At 41.2% G+C, this 17,513-nt stretch overlaps 2 protein-coding genes across 4 annotated transcripts in view; one reads left to right on the forward strand and one right to left on the reverse strand.

Moving 5' to 3' along the window:
- C1QTNF4 (C1q and TNF related 4) overlaps positions 1–14,230 on the forward strand; it is a 38,363-nt gene extending 24,133 nt beyond the window's left edge. For all 3 annotated transcript variants that reach the window (XM_085224635.1, XM_085224634.1, XM_085224636.1), the window contains one exon: positions 10,400–14,230. In XM_085224635.1, the coding sequence (XP_085080761.1) occupies positions 10,408–11,508 (1,101 nt within the window). In that variant the 5' untranslated portion in view covers positions 10,400–10,407 and the 3' untranslated portion in view covers positions 11,509–14,230. The remainder of the gene's footprint in view (positions 1–10,399) is intronic.
- Positions 13,545–17,175, reverse strand: FAM180B (family with sequence similarity 180 member B). The gene is made up of 3 exons (XM_010711383.4): positions 16,966–17,175; positions 15,137–15,216; positions 13,545–14,867 (listed from the first exon to the last, which is right to left on the reverse strand). The coding sequence occupies exons 1-3, from the start codon at positions 17,030–17,032 to the stop codon at positions 14,424–14,426; spliced, it is 591 nt and encodes a 196-aa protein (XP_010709685.2). The 5' UTR covers positions 17,033–17,175; the 3' UTR covers positions 13,545–14,423.
- Positions 17,176–17,513: the final 338 nt, after the last annotated feature.

Below are 17,513 nucleotides of genomic sequence, written 5' to 3' on the forward strand. Positions count from 1 at the left end.
CTCTTTGGGACTAAAAGGCTGCAAAGCAACTGCTGGAAGGATTCCATGCTGAATGAACAAGACCAGGCACAAATGAGGAATTAGGCTGAGATTTTAGAAAGCTGTTGCTCAGTGAACTGTAACATATTAGCATTAGAATCTGGTGTCATTTAAACACTCTTACACTGGAATGATCCATAATGTTTTTTAAATTTGCATGTTTTGATTTACAGTGGGACATGTGAGCACAAATGAAATGTTCAGATTGCTCTCCCTGCCCCTATATTTCATAGCTGCTTGAAAAATTAGGCAAAATGAGTTACCTAAAAAGCTGATCACTTGGTGCCCCAGATATTTCAAAGTAAATTCGTGTCCTATCCACTCAAGGACTGACCAGTGATTCCCATTACTTTGCCTGAGTCTTCTCCCATAATTCCCCCTGTTTTCTTCTCTTTTTTTCTTTTTTTTTTAATGAATAAAAGTGATTTCCTAACACAGTCTTTACTTAGGAGACAAAGGAGTGTTCAAAAGAAGGCTTGCAGTGATCTGATTCTAAAGTCTGTTCAGTTTTCTAACAAGAAGATTCTGGAAGGAAATGAAGCAAAGGATATCTAATGTAAAAAATAATAATAATAAAAAAACCTTTTCACTTTTAGAAGTAGGCAACAAGATGGAAGGACTGTTCTCAATGAAACTTGGGAGGAAATGTGAGAGGCTGTTCAGAATACAACTGAACATACTGGTGGGAGTTCTGCAGGTGGTAGGCTGCTGTTGGAAGCTGTTGATAATTGTCGTGAAAAGGGAGAACCTTAGGCAGAGGTCTCTTAGAAGGAGCCCATTGACATTGATGCTTGCCAAACATTATGGAGTCTAAGCAATGGATATGAGCACAATGAGGCAGTGGGTAGTGTGTTTCAGCAACACAGTGATGTGAAAGACAAGTCACATTCTGAACAGCCATGCACAACTGTCACACCATGAAATGAAGAGAGTCTTGATGAGCTCGTCTGTGTGAATCAGCGGATTATGACCAGGGAACTGTGTGCAGAGCTGAGTATCAGCTTCAATGTGTTGGAAATGATGGTGGCAATACTGGAATATTGTAAAGGTTGTTCCAGGTGGGTTCCACGAATCCTCAAATAGGAATAGAAAGAACACCATATGCAAGTTTGTCAGGACCTATTGAAGCAGTGTGAGGCTGAAGGTGACAGTTTCCTGAATCACATCATTACCAGTGACGACGTGTGTCACCACTAGGAGCCAGAGTCAAATCAACAGTCCATGGAGCGATGACACATGAATTCCACGTCAAAGAATAAATTCAAGACACAGCTCTCAGTGGGTAAAGTGATACACACTTTCTTTTGGGACAGGAAAGGAGTAGTCCTTCTGGATTTCCTGGAACCTGGACAAATCAGATCCAACCATTACGTTACAACACTGTCTAAGGTGAAGGCTCAAACTTCCAGAGTCAGGCTATAGAGAAGAAGACAACCTTTCTCTTGCAACACAATAACATCAAGCCCCACATCAGTCTGAAGACTGTGGAGCACATTGCCTGTCTTGCCGGGCTGTCCGGCCACATGCAAACGTTGTATAGTCTGTATTTGGTGCCTTCTGGCTCTCATCTGTTCAGATTAATGAAAGACGGACTGCATGGGCAGTAATTTCCTAGCAGTGATGCTATCGTAAGAGCTGTGAAAGAGAGGGTCACTTCCCTCTGGTGCAGATTTTTACAAGTGAGGCGTGCAGGCTCTTGTTCATTGCTGATGAAAATGCATGACTGATGGTGATGACTGTGTTAAACAATAGTGTTTTGTAACCGACCATTTGCACTATCAAACAGCATTATTATGCTTTTTGTATCTGTTGTAGTTTCCATGGAAATAAATAGGAGACATTACTTTTGGAGCAACCTGTGTACTTACAGTGTGCTGCTGCAGTCATTTCTTCACTATTTTAGCAAAATTCATTTCCTATAAGCAAGAATCAAAGGCAACAACTTCAAGCTGGCAAGGGCAATTTTGCCTCAGAAGAAAAAGGCTGGTTGCACAGATGAGGCTGGAATCTGTGAGCACTTGACAGGCACTGAGTGCTTTCTCTGTGTGAATGAGGAACTGATGAGTGAACAGCAGTGTCCAGCAGCGCTTTTTCATGGTAATGCCAAAGCCTTTACCAGCAGTTTCCTAGTACAGATGGACTTCTACAGAAATAGTCAGACAAACATTTCTGCTGACATTAAGAGCTGATGGGCTCTCTTTAAATACTGGAAACAGTGCAAAGCCAGAAAGCAGGTAAGGAGAAAGCTTTGCAAAATTACATACGTGTTGGGGATATCGCACAGTAAATCCTTCTTTCTGATCCAACATCCAGGGCAGCACACTCTGCCTTTTGGTCAGCAGCACTTCTGTGTCATATTTTCACAGAAAAAAATTCAATTTTAAAAGCGTATTTGAGAAAACTTAAACTGTAAATGGTTTAAGGGAGGAACTTAGTAGCTTCCTGCTGAACAAGATGAGAAACTGGTTAAGCCCGTGGACTAAAATATGCTCAGTGTTTTAAAGGGGGAAGCAAGAACTTATGTTTTCCTGAAGATATCAATGATTAATTCATAGTCCTGTGGTGTCTCATTTGCACCATATAAAACCTTCTGAGAGGTAGTTTTTAGTAAAATGGTGTCTTTCAGCAGGAGTGGAATCATTTTCTCCAGAGTGTCTGGCATGATGCTATGTTTTTGGTTCTAGAAGAGAAACAATATTGGTAACACACTGATGTTTATAGTTGCTGCTAAGCTGTTGCTGACAGGCCTTGGGTCAGCAAAGGACCCAAGGAACTGCTGGGGAGCAGGATTAGGATGTGTAACTTAAACTGGCCGAAGCAATATTCCATACCATATGACATCATGCAGAAGGAGTTTTGAAGGAGGTGAGAGTTCATCTCGTGCTCTTGCACTGCTTGAGGGGCTAGCTGGGCTTTAGTTGGCAGATGGTGAGCAATTGCTTGTGTATCACTTGATATATATGTTCATATATATATATGTACATATATTTATATATAGTCATAACTATTATCCTTTTCTCTATCTTAGTAAATTATTTTATCTCAACCCATGTGTTCTGCATTTTTTCCCATTCTCTCCCCCATCTCAGTGGGAATGGAGGGGTGTGAATGAACAACTGTGTGATGCTCAGCCACATGCTGGGTTAAATGGATAAAAAGTTGAAAGGGCTCAGGTTCCAGCTATCTACAGGCATTCCCCAGAGAGATGTCATTGCAAGAGATTTGTCAGGAACAACCACTGGAAGTGGGGAACTACACACTCCTGATTGTGAGGAGGTCAGCATTAACATATGTGACTAACTATGCTACTTTTTACTGTGTCTCCATGGACATGAATGCTACTTACCTAGAGCATGGTAAGTCCTATTCAATAAAGCAACTAATATTAAGGGGCATTATGCATACTGCAGGACTTCATTGACAGGGCAGAATTTTCATCTTTGAGTAATACTGGGCTCTGCTTATTGCTGAATGCATAATTGTTTCTTCTCAGCTCTCTAGCTCAGCCCTATCTTGACCCAGGAAAAGCAGGAGCAGAAAATAAAGTGTCAGAGCAGAAATAGAAGTAATGCTCGTGGAGATACATAGATCTTAATGCCTCCAATCACCTTCTTCACTAAACCAGAGCTCAGTGAATTTCCAAATTGAGATGTTGCAGAATGTTGGCAGCAAAGAGCAGCACTGCAGTGCAATTCACAGTGTTCTCTGAGTAGCTTCACAGTAATAAAACAGCAGGGCATGAAAAGAAATGAAGGTGATTTCTTCAGATGAGTGTAAAGGCAGATGTTAAAAGACAGCATGCTTTTCTACCTTACCTGTCAAGAAAAGAAAAAGAAAAAAAAAAAAAAACCTCTCAGGGAAAGCATCATTCTTGTAGACAAATATGCCAGTGTACGATTTTATTTTTTTAAGATGGATTTGTGAAGCCTACTGTCAGAAAATACTGGTCAATAGTACGTGATATTTTCCCAAAGTGTGCTGTAGTGCAGCCTCTGATGGATAAAAGACCAAAGCAATTAGGTTTGCATAGATGAAACATAGTGTTACATGTTGATCTATCAAGCAGAGGGAACTGAATCTTACCCAGTCTGAAAGTTTTTTCTTAACTGTGAGTAATCAAGAGGGGGACCCAGCTTGTTAATATCTTCTGTTGCATTGCTGAATAAACTACTAGCAATCAGTGAGCTGAGACATGACTAGGATACCAAAGCACATTTCATTGTCTTTGCATGTAATGCCAGCTGACATTCTGCTATCCATTAGTGTCCTTAGGGGATAATTATTGGACTCTACAAGCTCATCCTAACTTCTAAAGCGATGATCAACCAGCAAGAACCAAGATATCCCCTCTTACTTTTACCCAGTGTTAGGACTTAGAGCAGTGACTAAAGAGCAACATTCTGTCGAGTAGGGAAGTTGGAAGAGACTAATGTAGGCACAGAGTTCAAGGAAAAATGAGATTTATGTGCCCATAAAAGCAAGAGAGAGAAAGAGAAGAAAAACTTTTACTTTTTATTTTTTTATTTTTTTATTTTTGTTGTTTGTTTAATAGGACCTTACTTGGCTGGTAATTATCCAAAAATCTAGCTGATAGGAGGTATAAGAGCACAGACTCACAGAAGGTAAATCGAGAACATAAAACCATTACAGAGAAGACAGAGAACAAGCATTGAGATGGCACCATAGTTCTCAGTATCTCATTCTCATATCTCCATGGTCTCTTGTACAACAGTCTTCAATAGGAAAGAGTAACACAAAATATGTGTAAAGTACAGAAAGTCAAAATGGCATTCCTGTTTACTGCACCTTTGTATATCATGCTCTTCTACAGAGTCCAGCAGTGTGCAGTTTAGGAGGCTCTCAGCTTCTTCACTACTGTGATTTAAATATCTTAATTTTAAAAAAGAAGTTTAATGTAAAGTTATCACATAGCCATTGGGAGATCCTTCTGGTAGGTGCTGTCAAAGTGAGTTACATTTTTTCACCTACAAAAGTGTTCCTGGTATTCCAGGCAGACCTGTCTTGATTAATCCTTGATGCTAGTGTGATCTTGCTGATGCAGGAGTCTGACTCCTCCCTGAGAAATGGGTTGCTTCAGCAAAGCCTTATTCTACAGGCCCAGCATCTCTGGTGCACACGTAAACCAGGCTAAAAAGGGAAACTAGGTTTGGGGGTGGATAGAGAGGTGGGTTAAGTTTGACGCTACTGTAACTGTAACTGGATCCATGCAAAAATTCCTGCTGTTGAAATGGTCTCAGTGTTTTATACCTAAACGTAGCAGTGTTAAATAAACACTGTGCAGCAACAGAATCTCCTGCATTTCTCAGGTAGTGGTTTTCAATCTTCTCTGGCCTGTGTTTTCACATAAACCTTTTAACTCTGAGCTCATTCTCAGCAATATCTATTTTTTTTACTACTAACTACTGATGTGATTTCAGTGGCAGTTTAGTTACAGTCTGTTTAACTGCAAGTGCAGAACAACTTCATAGAATTCAACACATTTTATGAACCACAGATTAAACTCAAATGTTATAACAGTGTTTTCTTTTTCTACTTCACATCAGTGTTGAAGTATGCTTCTTTGCTTTATGTTGTGTTTTTTTTTTTTTAAATCTTGTTTGCTTGAGGATTACATATGTGGTAAAGGGTTGGACTTGTGTAATTTGATCATTGAAAAAAGTATGTAACCAATCTGTATTACATTTTAAAGTATTGGTTAGTTAAGAATAAGTGCTGGCTCCCACTTAGGGTATATTCAGCCTTCTCTACTGAAGAACCACTTTGCCTTTCTAAATTAATATATTCTCACATATGCGTAGTAGTCAAAATGAATATGCCACCTTGGCACTGCAAATTTCCCTGAAAGTTCTTACAGGAATAAAAAAGTTAATATCATAAATATCATGTTTCTATTTTGATCAGTGCATATATATATCATCTTATGTATCATCATTTTAGCTTAAACAGAGTTATTGGGGCTTCAGCTGAAATTTAGCAGGTTTAATTAATATTCTAAAATGTGGGCTAATATTAGAAGACTCTGCCAAAAAACAGTCTCTCCATTTTGTTTTCCCTAGTATGGCTGGAGTTGAGGCATTTCAAAAGAATTTTTGTCTCTCCACAGGTCTTTCAGTGCACAGAAGCTATGTTACTATGCTGACAGACTCCGCTGACTCAAGGAAACATGTAAAATGAAATGCTTTCTGTATTAGTGCCATACAGTTCTGTGATTCAGAGAGCGGTTTGTAATTTCCAAAAAGCATCCCAACATGCTTCAGTGCTTCACCTCTGGATTGATCCAGAGTTCAAAAAACACATTCATCAAAAGCAGAGAAAGCTGAAAGCCAAAAGTTGAATCCCTGGGTTTGTCATACAGTACTCTTTATACTTATTTTGCATTTGAGGATCTGCTACATATTATTTCTCCTTGATGCTGGAAGAAGTGATGCTCTTAAACTGTATCCAAAGAGTGGAGCAGACAGTATGTAGTGTCTGGGGAAAAATTCTTGCTAACAGTAGTTCAAGAAGGCTGTTCATTACACAAGCTTTCACTGATTGAAATAATTCAAACATTTGTAACTGTCCTTTTCTATTAGAGCAAGAGCTAAGAAGAACAGGACTTTGCTCTTGCTGCTCACAGGATTTTATCAACTTTTACTAACAGTGAATCCAAGTGCATCACTTTGTTTTTGTAACTCATTCTTCAGTGATATTATGATCTTATGAAATTAAAGGACTCTTCCCTAAGGTAGGTGTAGGGAATCTGGCTCATTAATGTTTTGCAATAAAAAGAAAACCCTCTGGAGTTTTGCAGGAAGACCTGGCCTACCAGACTAGAAATGGGGTGACCTTTCTATTATTGAAAGTACTTTTCTAAAATCCATGGATTTCATCAGAATAATAAAGGTAATTGTCTTTCCTCTCATGGATTGGTTCAGTTCCAGGACAGAAAAATCACCTCTAGCTAGCACAAAGCTATTAATGTTTCCTGGGTCATGCAGATTTTGAATTCTATCTCTTTACTTTCAAAAAAACGATTTGCAACTCCCGTCTTGCTATGTGAGTCACTACCATTTTAATCCCTTCTTTTCAGGTCATTAATTTAATGTCAGTGCCTTTGAGAACATCGTATGTTTTGTGCCTTCTATTCCAAAATTAGTTTCTTCTCTTCTTCCCAGCAGGCTGCTGTCCCCTGTTGGTTCTCCCTGATGCAAAGGCATCAGCATATCTTGCTATCTCTTGGATCTGCTTAGCTTCATTGTATACTTCTGAGCTAACACCGTAGGTACTATCATAAAAAGGAATGGTAGGGCAGCAGACAAAGTACCCTGATTTGTACATAAATGTAATGAGAATAACACAGCTCCTGTGTATGCCACATATGTGATCCACTTTCTGCTTCTGGCGTGGGTCTTTCACTTCACTCTGCAGTTTCAAAATCTATGCAATAGCAAGAATACAAGGCTCCACTGTAGTGCCCATGACCAGCCTTATGTCCCTAATGGTATCTCAAAGCTACCATAGGAAAAGATTTATGTCTCTTTTTCCTTTTCTAGAGCAGCAACAGAGCATTTTGGAAGGTTTATCTTGCAGATTTAATATGCTAATATTCAAGTCCAAGAATTTTGCAAGTTGTCTTTGTTTATGACAGCCTTGTAGCTAACCGAGCCTTCTTAATGACTGGCAAATTATTCTTAGATTGGTTTAATGTGAGAGGCAGTTGCTAGATACTTTCTAAATTATTTTAAATAGATAAAGAACCTAAGTCGTCCCAAAAGTGGTGAGTGGGAGCTGTCAAGGAAACAATTTGCTAATGGAAACACAGCATAATTAACTACCTTATTTAAATGACTTGACAGTAAGTTATTGGGAAGAGCTAAAAACAGGGGACTCTGCAGCAGCAGAGAGTATGCAATTGTAAGTGAGCTGTCTGCTTTCATAGTGACCTTAATACAGAGAAATTTGCTTTGGGACAGAAACAAGAATAGTGGTCATTTGAAGGAAAATAAGGTCAGATTTGCTATAGAGTTCGTTAAACTGTTATGTCTTTTTGAATTTGGCCAGCAGCGTCCTGCCTGTGGTATATTCTCCAACTAAAAACATCAATGTTAAATTCTTTACTGTCAATTCTTGCCTCGAGAGCATGCAGCAATGTCACAGTCTGCCTGCTTCTCCATGTGGCCACACCAGGGTGATCATTGGAATAACAGTGAATGAGCATGAATCAGAAACATCTAACAGCCCTTTCAAGCTTGCCCTTAGGGACTGGTTTACTAAGCTGAAAGCTGAAATGAGCCTGCCCTGCTAGATGTAGCACTGCACTCTACAAAAACAATTCTGCAGAACCAGGGGCAAGTTCACAGTGTGACTGTTTGGCATTTAGTTATTGGTGAGATGTTAGGACCTATTAGTATTGTTTAAACTCCAGTAGTGATCAAATGCAGCACAGACGTGGGAAGAGAGACACAAGCTGAGCTCACAAACTAAAAGACAAAGTGAGAAAAGATAAAGACAGCATGGAAGCGTATACTTGGCAGTTGAATTCATTTGCTGGATATGAGATTATCTGTCAGACAGACAGCTGGTTAGTTCCTTCTAAGTGTCACAGGTAAGGTTAGTCATTTTATGGCAGAAAGTAGTCAGTGTGATTAAGCATGAGCTACCCCTGATCAATCATGCTGAGCATTCCCAGTCACATCCTTTGTCTTTCTAGCACCTGTTCATAGGAGGACATGCTCTCTGATTTTTCCAGGAAGCAAAGTGAGGAGCTAACTGGCCAAAAAGCTTGTAGATCCTCAGGTTGTCTCTCTTGCCCTTTGTGAAGATGAGTGCAACATTTGCCTTTCTCTGGTCACCAGAAACCATGTTTAATCTCCATGACCTTTCAAAGATGCTGGAGTGTCCTTGATACAAAAGTGATCTCTTCCAATACTCTTCAGTGCTGCCCATAGGGTTCCATGGGTGTGATGTGTTCAGGAGAAGCAGCTGAAGTTGGTAAAATCATTCAGAATATGGGGGCATGGAGCACAGCATCTACTAGGGCTGCAATTCAGATTTAAGTTTTATTCTCTAGTGTGAAGGAGCAGGAACTTTAAGTCAAACTGAATTCCCATTTGTGAGAGATGTAAATATCACATCTTGCCAGAAGAGGATCCCATTACCACCTCACAGTCTACGTGGATTCCATCTGCTTTACTTCTATTACTATTATTATGTCATCCCTAGTTTTTTCAAATGTTTACCCATATCCTTTATAATTCAGGATTTGTTTTCACCCCTCCCCCTATGAGTGGCATGTTTTGCTCCTCTTCTGCCAGTCTGTGAATTCATTGTTTGCTGGCTGGCAAGGCACCAGTTCTAGGGTGACAGATGGGGGCAGACTGCAAACCAGGCAATTGCTTCCCAGCCCGAATGATATTTTAATAAGCACAGAGAGGTGACAGAGGGAGAAGCTTCTCACTGGAATGACTGGCAGTTTTGTTTTCAGCCTGAAAGCGCTAATAGATGACTTTTGGCATCAATCCAAAAATACAAAACCAAAGAAACTAGAGGCAGAAAATCCCATTAGCTCCTAACTTATCCCTCTTTTTTAAGGGTTGGAGAACATTTTTCTCTCTGGTCTATTCTCTGGATAGTGAATTGTTTCCTTGTTTCTTGTATTTAAGTTCTCTCTGAGGAATTCTATAATTTGGGAGACTTGCCTTTCCTTCTCTTTTTTCATTTTATTCACTTTCTCCACTGTCTTCCTTCCTCCCTAAGCAACTCTTCTTCTAGTTCCTTTACATTCTTCACAGATCCACAATGAAGTCTGTCTGAATAACAGGCCTTACCGTCTTGGCTTCCAGCTTCTGCATCCTGTGAAACAGCTGCTGCAGTGCCAGGCAATAAGATCTGCATGGGAACCTCTAGAATGAATGTCCTCTTCTCCTTGCCCTTCAGCTGTACCTCAGTTGCATAATACAAGGCCTGCGTAGGGCTTGCTTTCGTCCTTGGTTTTGTGAATAAAAGCGCTACAGAATAGAGCTCTGGCAAAGCCCCACCAAAATCTGAGATCCCTCTGCAGTGTGAGCAGCACAGTGTTCTGCAAACAAACTATAGGATAGTGAGGCTTTCAGAGAAGAAGATTCTTTTTCTTCCTACAAGTACAGGAAAAAAAGGTCCAGCTATCACTGGGAAAATATCAAAAACGTGCTAGGGTACAACTGAGATCCCATACACTGATCAGAGAACACTTTGAAAACTTCTTAGTATTTTACATAGAATTTGATGCCTACTTAGCAGGATTCAGATCTGTTTCTGATAAAGTACAAACTGGAAATTAATATGATTCCTGCTAAAATGTGGTTCTTCTTCTTTTCAGATACAATAATGGCACTGAAGGTTCAGATTCTGTTTGGCTTCCTCTGGTGTGTGATTTTAATGCCTATAGATGGCTTCCCAGTAGACAGCAATACTGAATTTCGCTCTGCTTTCTCAGTGGCCAGAACCAGCAGCATGGAAGGGAGCTCTGAGATGGTCATTACCTTTGACAAAGTGTATGTGAACATTGGCAATGACTTTGATCCCAAGACCGGTTTGTTTCGATGTCGTATTCCTGGAGCCTACTACTTCTCATTCACAGTTGGGAAATACCCAAAGAAAAACTTGTCTGTCATGCTGATGAGAAACAAGAATGAGGTGCAAGTGATTGTGTATGATGAACATCACCGCAAGGAACGGAAGGTAGCCAGCCAGAGTGCCATGCTGCAGCTTGACTATGGTGACACTGTCTGGCTGCGTTTACATGGAGATCCCAAGTATGCTCTTTACAGCAATGTAGGCCCCTATACAACTTTCAATGGCTATCTAATCTATCCAGACACTTCTGCCTTTTTCCAGAACGCTCTCAGCTCTCAAGAACTGGGCCCTCACCGTCACAGTGTTCAGAAACTTCCAGGAGAGCAGAATGTAGCTTCACAGCGACATATGTTATCTGATCAGCCTAAGCAGGAACAAGACCCTCGCTCTGCATTTTCTGTCGCCCGCTCACAAAGTCTCCTGGGCACAGATGGCAAGCAAACCCAGCATGAGCCAATCACATTTGACACAGAGTTTGTGAATATTGGGAAAGATTTCAATTCCTCCACTGGCATCTTCTCATGCCGTATACCTGGTGCATACTATTTCTCCTTCACCATTGGCAAAATGCCCTTTAAGACTATGTCAGTGAAACTTATGAAGAACCACAATGAGGTGCAGGCCATGATCTATGATGACAACCACTCCAAAAGGCGGGAGATGCAGAGCCAGAGCATCATGCTGCCTCTGCAGTATGGGGACACTGTCTGGCTCTACAGCCATCAGCATGATGGCTACGGTGCCTACAGCAACCATGGCAAGTACATCACCTTCACAGGCTTCCTGATCTATTCGGAGCCTCAGCCAAAGCGGTTCCCAGGTGCCAGCTCACTCCAAGGGTCAGAAAATTAAATGTGGGTGTGAAAGGAGCATAAGAAAAGCCAGGGCCACGAACTTGGGTATAGCTCCTCTTTGGATATAGTCCTCTACTTTGAGCATGCTATCATGTGTACAGTGCTTTCTTTATGCTGCACGCTTGTGCTCTGACTGCAGGGCCATTGCTGTGTCTGTCATTCATCCATAGAAAAGTCTGTACAGGAATGTATGTGTGTGTCCTGTGTTGGTGTTTGACTTAAGCATAAAGCATGAGGTAGTTTTGGGGTGGGGTGGGGCAATGTACTGAAATGTTGAGGATCAGTGAAACACTGTAGTCATGTTACTGCAGATCTCTAGCATCCAGAAAGCAAAGGATGTGGTGACTTTCCTTGCATATGTGGGAAGGAAATAAATGTAATAAAAAATACAAAAGGTGTAAAATTTTCTCAGGTTTGAATTTGTTGTTGCCTTGTTTTCAAAACACTTGTTTTTCTTGTCACTGCCTGAGGTGTCAGTTTAAGAGAAAAAGCAGCACAGTCAATATACGAGCTGAAGTATTGTACATTTGTGTGTGCAAAGTGTTGGTACCTCTTAGGGTTTTATTGGAAGTTTTGCAGTATTTGATGCTTTTCTGAATCTGAACTTCCTGAATCAAGAAGAACACACAAGAAAAGTGTTTAGGAATCTCATCTTCCATTTAATGAAAACAATACATTTGAGAAAAGAAAAGTCTACTTCTGTTTCTTGTGGTAAAAGATGAGGTCTCAAATCTAGGAATGACCCAGCCTCTGAAACAAGATTGCTTAGAAACAAGGTAAGTAAGAGGAATTTTAGAAGTACTTTTTAAAATCTAATATTTAGGTCATGACTTACATGTGAATAGTATTGTGCCATGTGTTGACATTAACTTCTTCAGAAATTAACTCCTAGAACATAAGGATATGGCTAAGGTTTACGCCACACTGGTAACCTAGCACAAATGGGATCAAAGTTACCTGTAAGTGATATGTTCAGCAGTTGTGTTCCAGTGGTTTCCTACGGGCTGTGTTCCGTCGAGCCGTATTGCTGCTGCAGTGGGACTGCTGTGGCTGTAGAGGGCACTGGTATGTTCCTAAAAGGCAGCAGTTGGGATTTAGGAAACCAGCGGGCTGGAAGCTTCAGCGCAGTGCGGTGAAGTGCTGCCGCAGTTGAGCTCAGCTAAACCCTGGTTTGTCTCTTAAAATACACGGCAGAAATGCACCAACTTAAGCATGCCTGGAACTGTGTGACGTCCCTTGAGTTTACTTGTAGGCTGCTCAACAAGTAGCAAAGCCCTTAAACTGACCTTAACAGCATCCTGAATTCAAAAGAGTACACTTGCATCTGCGTCACCAAGCCAACCCCCTGGACCTTTATATACAGCTCCGACTTTGCATTTTGCAGCAAGGCAGTATTTCCAGGCACTGCTACCATCCCAGCTCAGCCTTTTAATGCTGTTCTGTGCTCAAACTGAATTTGTTTGCAACCACTCCCTCACTTTATCACACCATATGCATCACATACATTAAAGACTGAAGGTATGTTTGGGAAAAGGATGACTGGAGGTACATTAAAAAATAAAAAATAAAAATAAAGACCAGAAGAGCACTGAGATAGGACACTAGCTTCCTAGCTTCCTAGAAGCTATACTTCAAATAAAATGATAATCTTAGTCTCTACACCTACATCCTTAGGGGGAAAAAAAAAAAAAAGCTTTACGAGTGGTGTAAATCTGTTCTGTAGCCTTTTGTAGCCCTAACCTGACCTCTAAAACCATTCTCTGTGTCTTCTTGCTTCCAGGCTTCTTATTCCTGTCTCACTATTTTGTCTCTCCATCTGCTGGGCAGCAGTGGCTTGGAGAAAAATAAACTAGGTCAAAAGCTAGCAGTTCCCTCTTTGAATGTCATACACCTCCTTTTTCAGCATGGAAAATTAAGAAAGTATTGATAGAAAAGAAATTACAGATCCCACCATCTGCACGTGCAATGAATACTCAAAATTAACATGGCAGCAGGAAATCCAATAGAAACAAACAAAAAATCAAAACCCTCCTGTGTAGATAATCATATTTATTTAATTCCACACAGCAATGTGTAAGACAGAGAAGGTTAAGAATCTCATTCTATAAAATAATTATGTTTCTGATTTTGAGCATAAAGATTGTGTGTTTGTTATGTTTGTCTTGTAAAGTGCCATAGCAGTACGAAAAAGAACTTCAGAAGAGGTAAAATCTGCTGTAGAAATAACTAGGTCACTCTCCTTGGGAATTTAAATGAGATATAAAAAGTATATTCCAAACTGCTGGCTGACACAAAGCAGTATACGTATGTAAATATAATATACAAATATAAGGAAGCTTTGTAGAATACATACAGTTTTGGTTGATCTTTTAAGAAAAATGAACACATAACGTGGAAAATTACTTTGGGCACATAAAATGCGAATTGCATAACCAGAAAGCTGAAATTAAATGCACTACCTGTATTGTGAAACACAGCTGCATCTGCTTAGCTGATTACTGGAGAGGAGAAAAGAGACTGCATTTGGCTGAAACCACAGAAGGAATAGAGGACGCCAAACTGAATTATTCAAGATAAATTCTGCTAAGACACCAATGTAACATCCTGGAAAAAACCTGCCAGGACAACTCCCTAGAAAGCATCAGTGATCAAGATAGATAACACTTCTAAATAGCACTGCCTACATCAGCCCAGCCCACTTAAAAAAAAAAAAAAGGAAAGTGTGAGATGCAATTTTGAGTTATGTCCTGTTCTATCTAAAAATAAAACGTTGTGTATAAATACAGAGAGCTGGATGAAAGATGTGGCATATTTCTGCAAAGTCCAGAATAATGTGGAAGGATTGTCAGCATTTGAAACAGCCCAGATTGCAGCTGAGGTCAGATGCACACCTTCCCATGGTTGTTTTCCTTATTAAGTGCCTCTCTTGGTCCTGGCCAGATTAGAGCGATAAAAATGTTTCAGAGATGCTAAATGTGAAGGCTTTTCCTTCGAGGGCCAGGAAGCCAAGAGGATGGTGGAATTTGCAGAGCAGAGCCCCTTGCACAGATCACGGAAGATTTCATCAGCTAGTTGAGAGAAAAAACGGATCCAGAGATTTTTATCCAGACCCTGAACTGAGCGGATCTGGTAGGCACAGTAAACACTGGTGAAAAGCAGACGGTCAAACTCTGTTAGAGGCAAAGGGGTGTCAGTCTGTGAGTAATATCTCAGTTGCTGCTCAATCTTCATTGGTGTTTTGGGAACTTCACGCTCTAAGATCTGCATGAACCACCGTGCTGTGCGCAGGGAGGCCAGCTCTTCATCCTGCAGCTGGACTGTCCCGTTGGCCTGAATGTCCAGCCTCCCCCAGAGCATCTAGAAGAGAAGAGCAGCACATGCATTGCAAAGCCGCCTGCTCGACCCCCGTCACTGCCAGCACCACACCCTTTCTCTGCCTGGCTCCATGCCTCAGCTTCCCCACAGGGCCCCTCCAGCCCTCACCTCCCACCTGCATCTCCCAACACCGGCCCACCCCGCTGAGGTGTTTTCCAGGTGTTCCCAAAATACAGTGAGAACAGCGCGCAGCACGGGAGCTTTTAGGTGCAGGCCGATGGGAGCGCAGGCACTAGCAGTGCCCAGGAGACCTCTAACATGACGTCGGCGTCCTCAGGGCCGCGGTGGGGTGCGTTGGTGTTGACATCGTCCCTGCTGAAAGGATGTTCATCTGGAAGACATCAGGCAGAGTTGGACACCACAAGATCATGGCCTTTCCCATTTATTTCTATCATTTGGTTGTCAATAAAGCCTTCAGTATTTCTGAGCTGGCACTTGCAGCTTGACAAATATGATAGATGCTGACCTCAGGATTTCAGTGAACAACACAAGCATCATGAGAGAAGCAGAAGTAGTTAAGGGAGGAAAATTTGAGGTGTGAATATGATGACCCCTGTCCTGCCATCGTGGAGCTAAAGCACTGGGCAGCAAGGGCATTTGATTTAGAAGACAGCAAGGAAGCCCCTCGCACTGAGTTGGGTGCGGCAGGAGTTGAGCAGATGGGTTATGGCAATGGGTTTCTTTGTAGCTTTTGCAGGGAGAAAGAAATGCTGCCCAATGAGAAGAGTGCGTGAGAAGGCTCCTAGAACTTCTGGTGGAAATAGTACTTGATGCTCACCCTCTTTTTTCATTTGTTCCCTGAGCATCTGCCACTGGCTGTTCTCACATCCAGCTAGTTCCTTACTGGGTCACCTAACCTCATTTATATGAGGATATTATTAATAACCTCAATTATTAATATGAGAGTCACATTAATCCTAATATTTATTAAATCTTCTGATGATTTAAAGTTCTGCATTTATTTTACCTTTTCTTTTACTTTCTTTGTGAAAAAAAAATAAAAGAGGAGCCACGTGTTTCCTCAGTCCAGGATTTTGGGATGGAGGCTGCAGCTCCTCCCTTCTCCATGTTGATCTGTGTAGCCATGAGCCAAGACTCCCTTCTATGGATCCTTCGCTCCAGGAAAGATGAAATATAAACTGGTATAAACTAGTAAACTCTCTGACACTTTTTTCCCCCCCACACTTTTATATGGAGGAAGGCTTTTCTATATTAAGAAAGAGGGAGAATATATACTGAGTACTCCAAAGTTAAGGTCAGCAGGTGCTTATGAAAAGCGGAAAAATGATTTAATACTGCATGTGCATGATGACTACTACCAAACCCCACTTCCAACTTTCCATATTTTTTAAAGCTCTTCAGGGAGATGTACAAGCTGCCTGTGCACTGCTGTCTCCACAGACTGAAGTTTGTTTCTCTGCACAGCTGCAGGCTCCCTGATCTGAGCCACTTGAGGCTTCAGAATGTGAACAAAAATGTAGCTGCTCTTTCCTCTTCCTCCATAGATGTGCCAGCAAAGCTTTTACACCATCTGAAAATTTCTTCGTTGGGCTTCCCTTCTCAGCTAACTAATACACTAAATTCACAGAAACCTCTAATAAGAAACATCTGGTTGGCTTGTAAATCAGTGATAGCCACAAAACTACTGTTGTTAATAAACATAACCAAAGCATAACAAATAATTTATTGAAATAATAAGATAAATGTAATTTGGAGATGGAAAAAAATGATCCCTTATTTACTTTTATCATCTCACCATAGTTTTTTTTTTCCCAAAAAGCATCTAGAAAACCTGCAGACATCATTGCAGGAGCAGATTTTTTCAGCAGAGACCAAGAAAACCTCCTCCTGTCATCAAAAATAGCAGCAGGTCTTCATCCTGCAGGTAGGCATTAATGTCTCTCCTGCTGTACAAAAGCCAGCTAGGACTCCAGTTAACACGCCCTCTCCTTCATCAGCACAGCCAGCTGATGCGTTTGATCATATCTGAAGAAGTAGGCCAAGTGTAGTACTGCTGGAACAACACAAATATTTGCCAAGCCAAGAAGCTACATCATGAACGAACAGGTGCACTTCCTACCTGTTAGCCTCTGGGATCCAGCGAACATGCACAGGATCAGCCAGGTGTTGAGCTGCACCTGGGCCATAGCAGCCGTGCTCAGTAATGGTTCACATCCCCTCTGCAGACTGTGCCGAGTGTGAAGTGAAAGCTGTTTGTCGTGGTGTCTTTCCTGGCTGCTTCTGATCCCAGCAGCCTCTGCTAGAATAGATCCGCCTTTCTGTGTTTATGATTGCAGCCCTGGGAAGGGCCTTGCAGCTGAACTTGCTAACCCCAAAGGATATTTTTCATCATATTTTGGAAACTTGGAAGACTTTGATGTGAAGGTTTTGGCAGAATTACTTAAGCTTCTCTTCCAAAAACTGATTTTCCACTGCAATTAATTATACAAAGCTATTTGTTTTAAGAACTTTCATTACACGTGATTGCCTCTGAAGAAGGGGGTCCCTTTCTCCCCCGCACAGTGCCTGTCTCATCTCCATGGAACTTCTCCACTCCTTGGCTTCACGTTCAGTTTTCCCTTTTACAGAGTTAGAAGATCTGCAAACAATCCAGAAGTGTCACAAACA

The sequence above is a fragment of the Meleagris gallopavo genome, chromosome 5 (assembly GCF_905368555.1).
Source record: "Meleagris gallopavo chromosome 5, MGAL_WU_HG_1.1, whole genome shotgun sequence".
Taxonomy (NCBI): Eukaryota; Metazoa; Chordata; class Aves; order Galliformes; family Phasianidae; genus Meleagris; species Meleagris gallopavo.

Excerpts from the sequence above, each read along its gene's own strand:
- FAM180B (XM_010711383.4), bottom strand. The coding sequence starts at position 17,032 with ATGGCCCAGGTGCAGCTCAACACCTGGCTGATCCTGTGCATGTTCGCT. Across the intron at positions 15,217-16,965 it reads TGGATCCCAGAGGCTAACAG|ATGAACATCCTTTCAGCAGG; the intron begins GTAGGAAGTGCA and ends GATGTCTTCCAG. Across the intron at positions 14,868-15,136 it reads ACGCCGACGTCATGTTAGAG|ATGCTCTGGGGGAGGCTGGA; the intron begins GTCTCCTGGGCA and ends CTTCTCTTCTAG.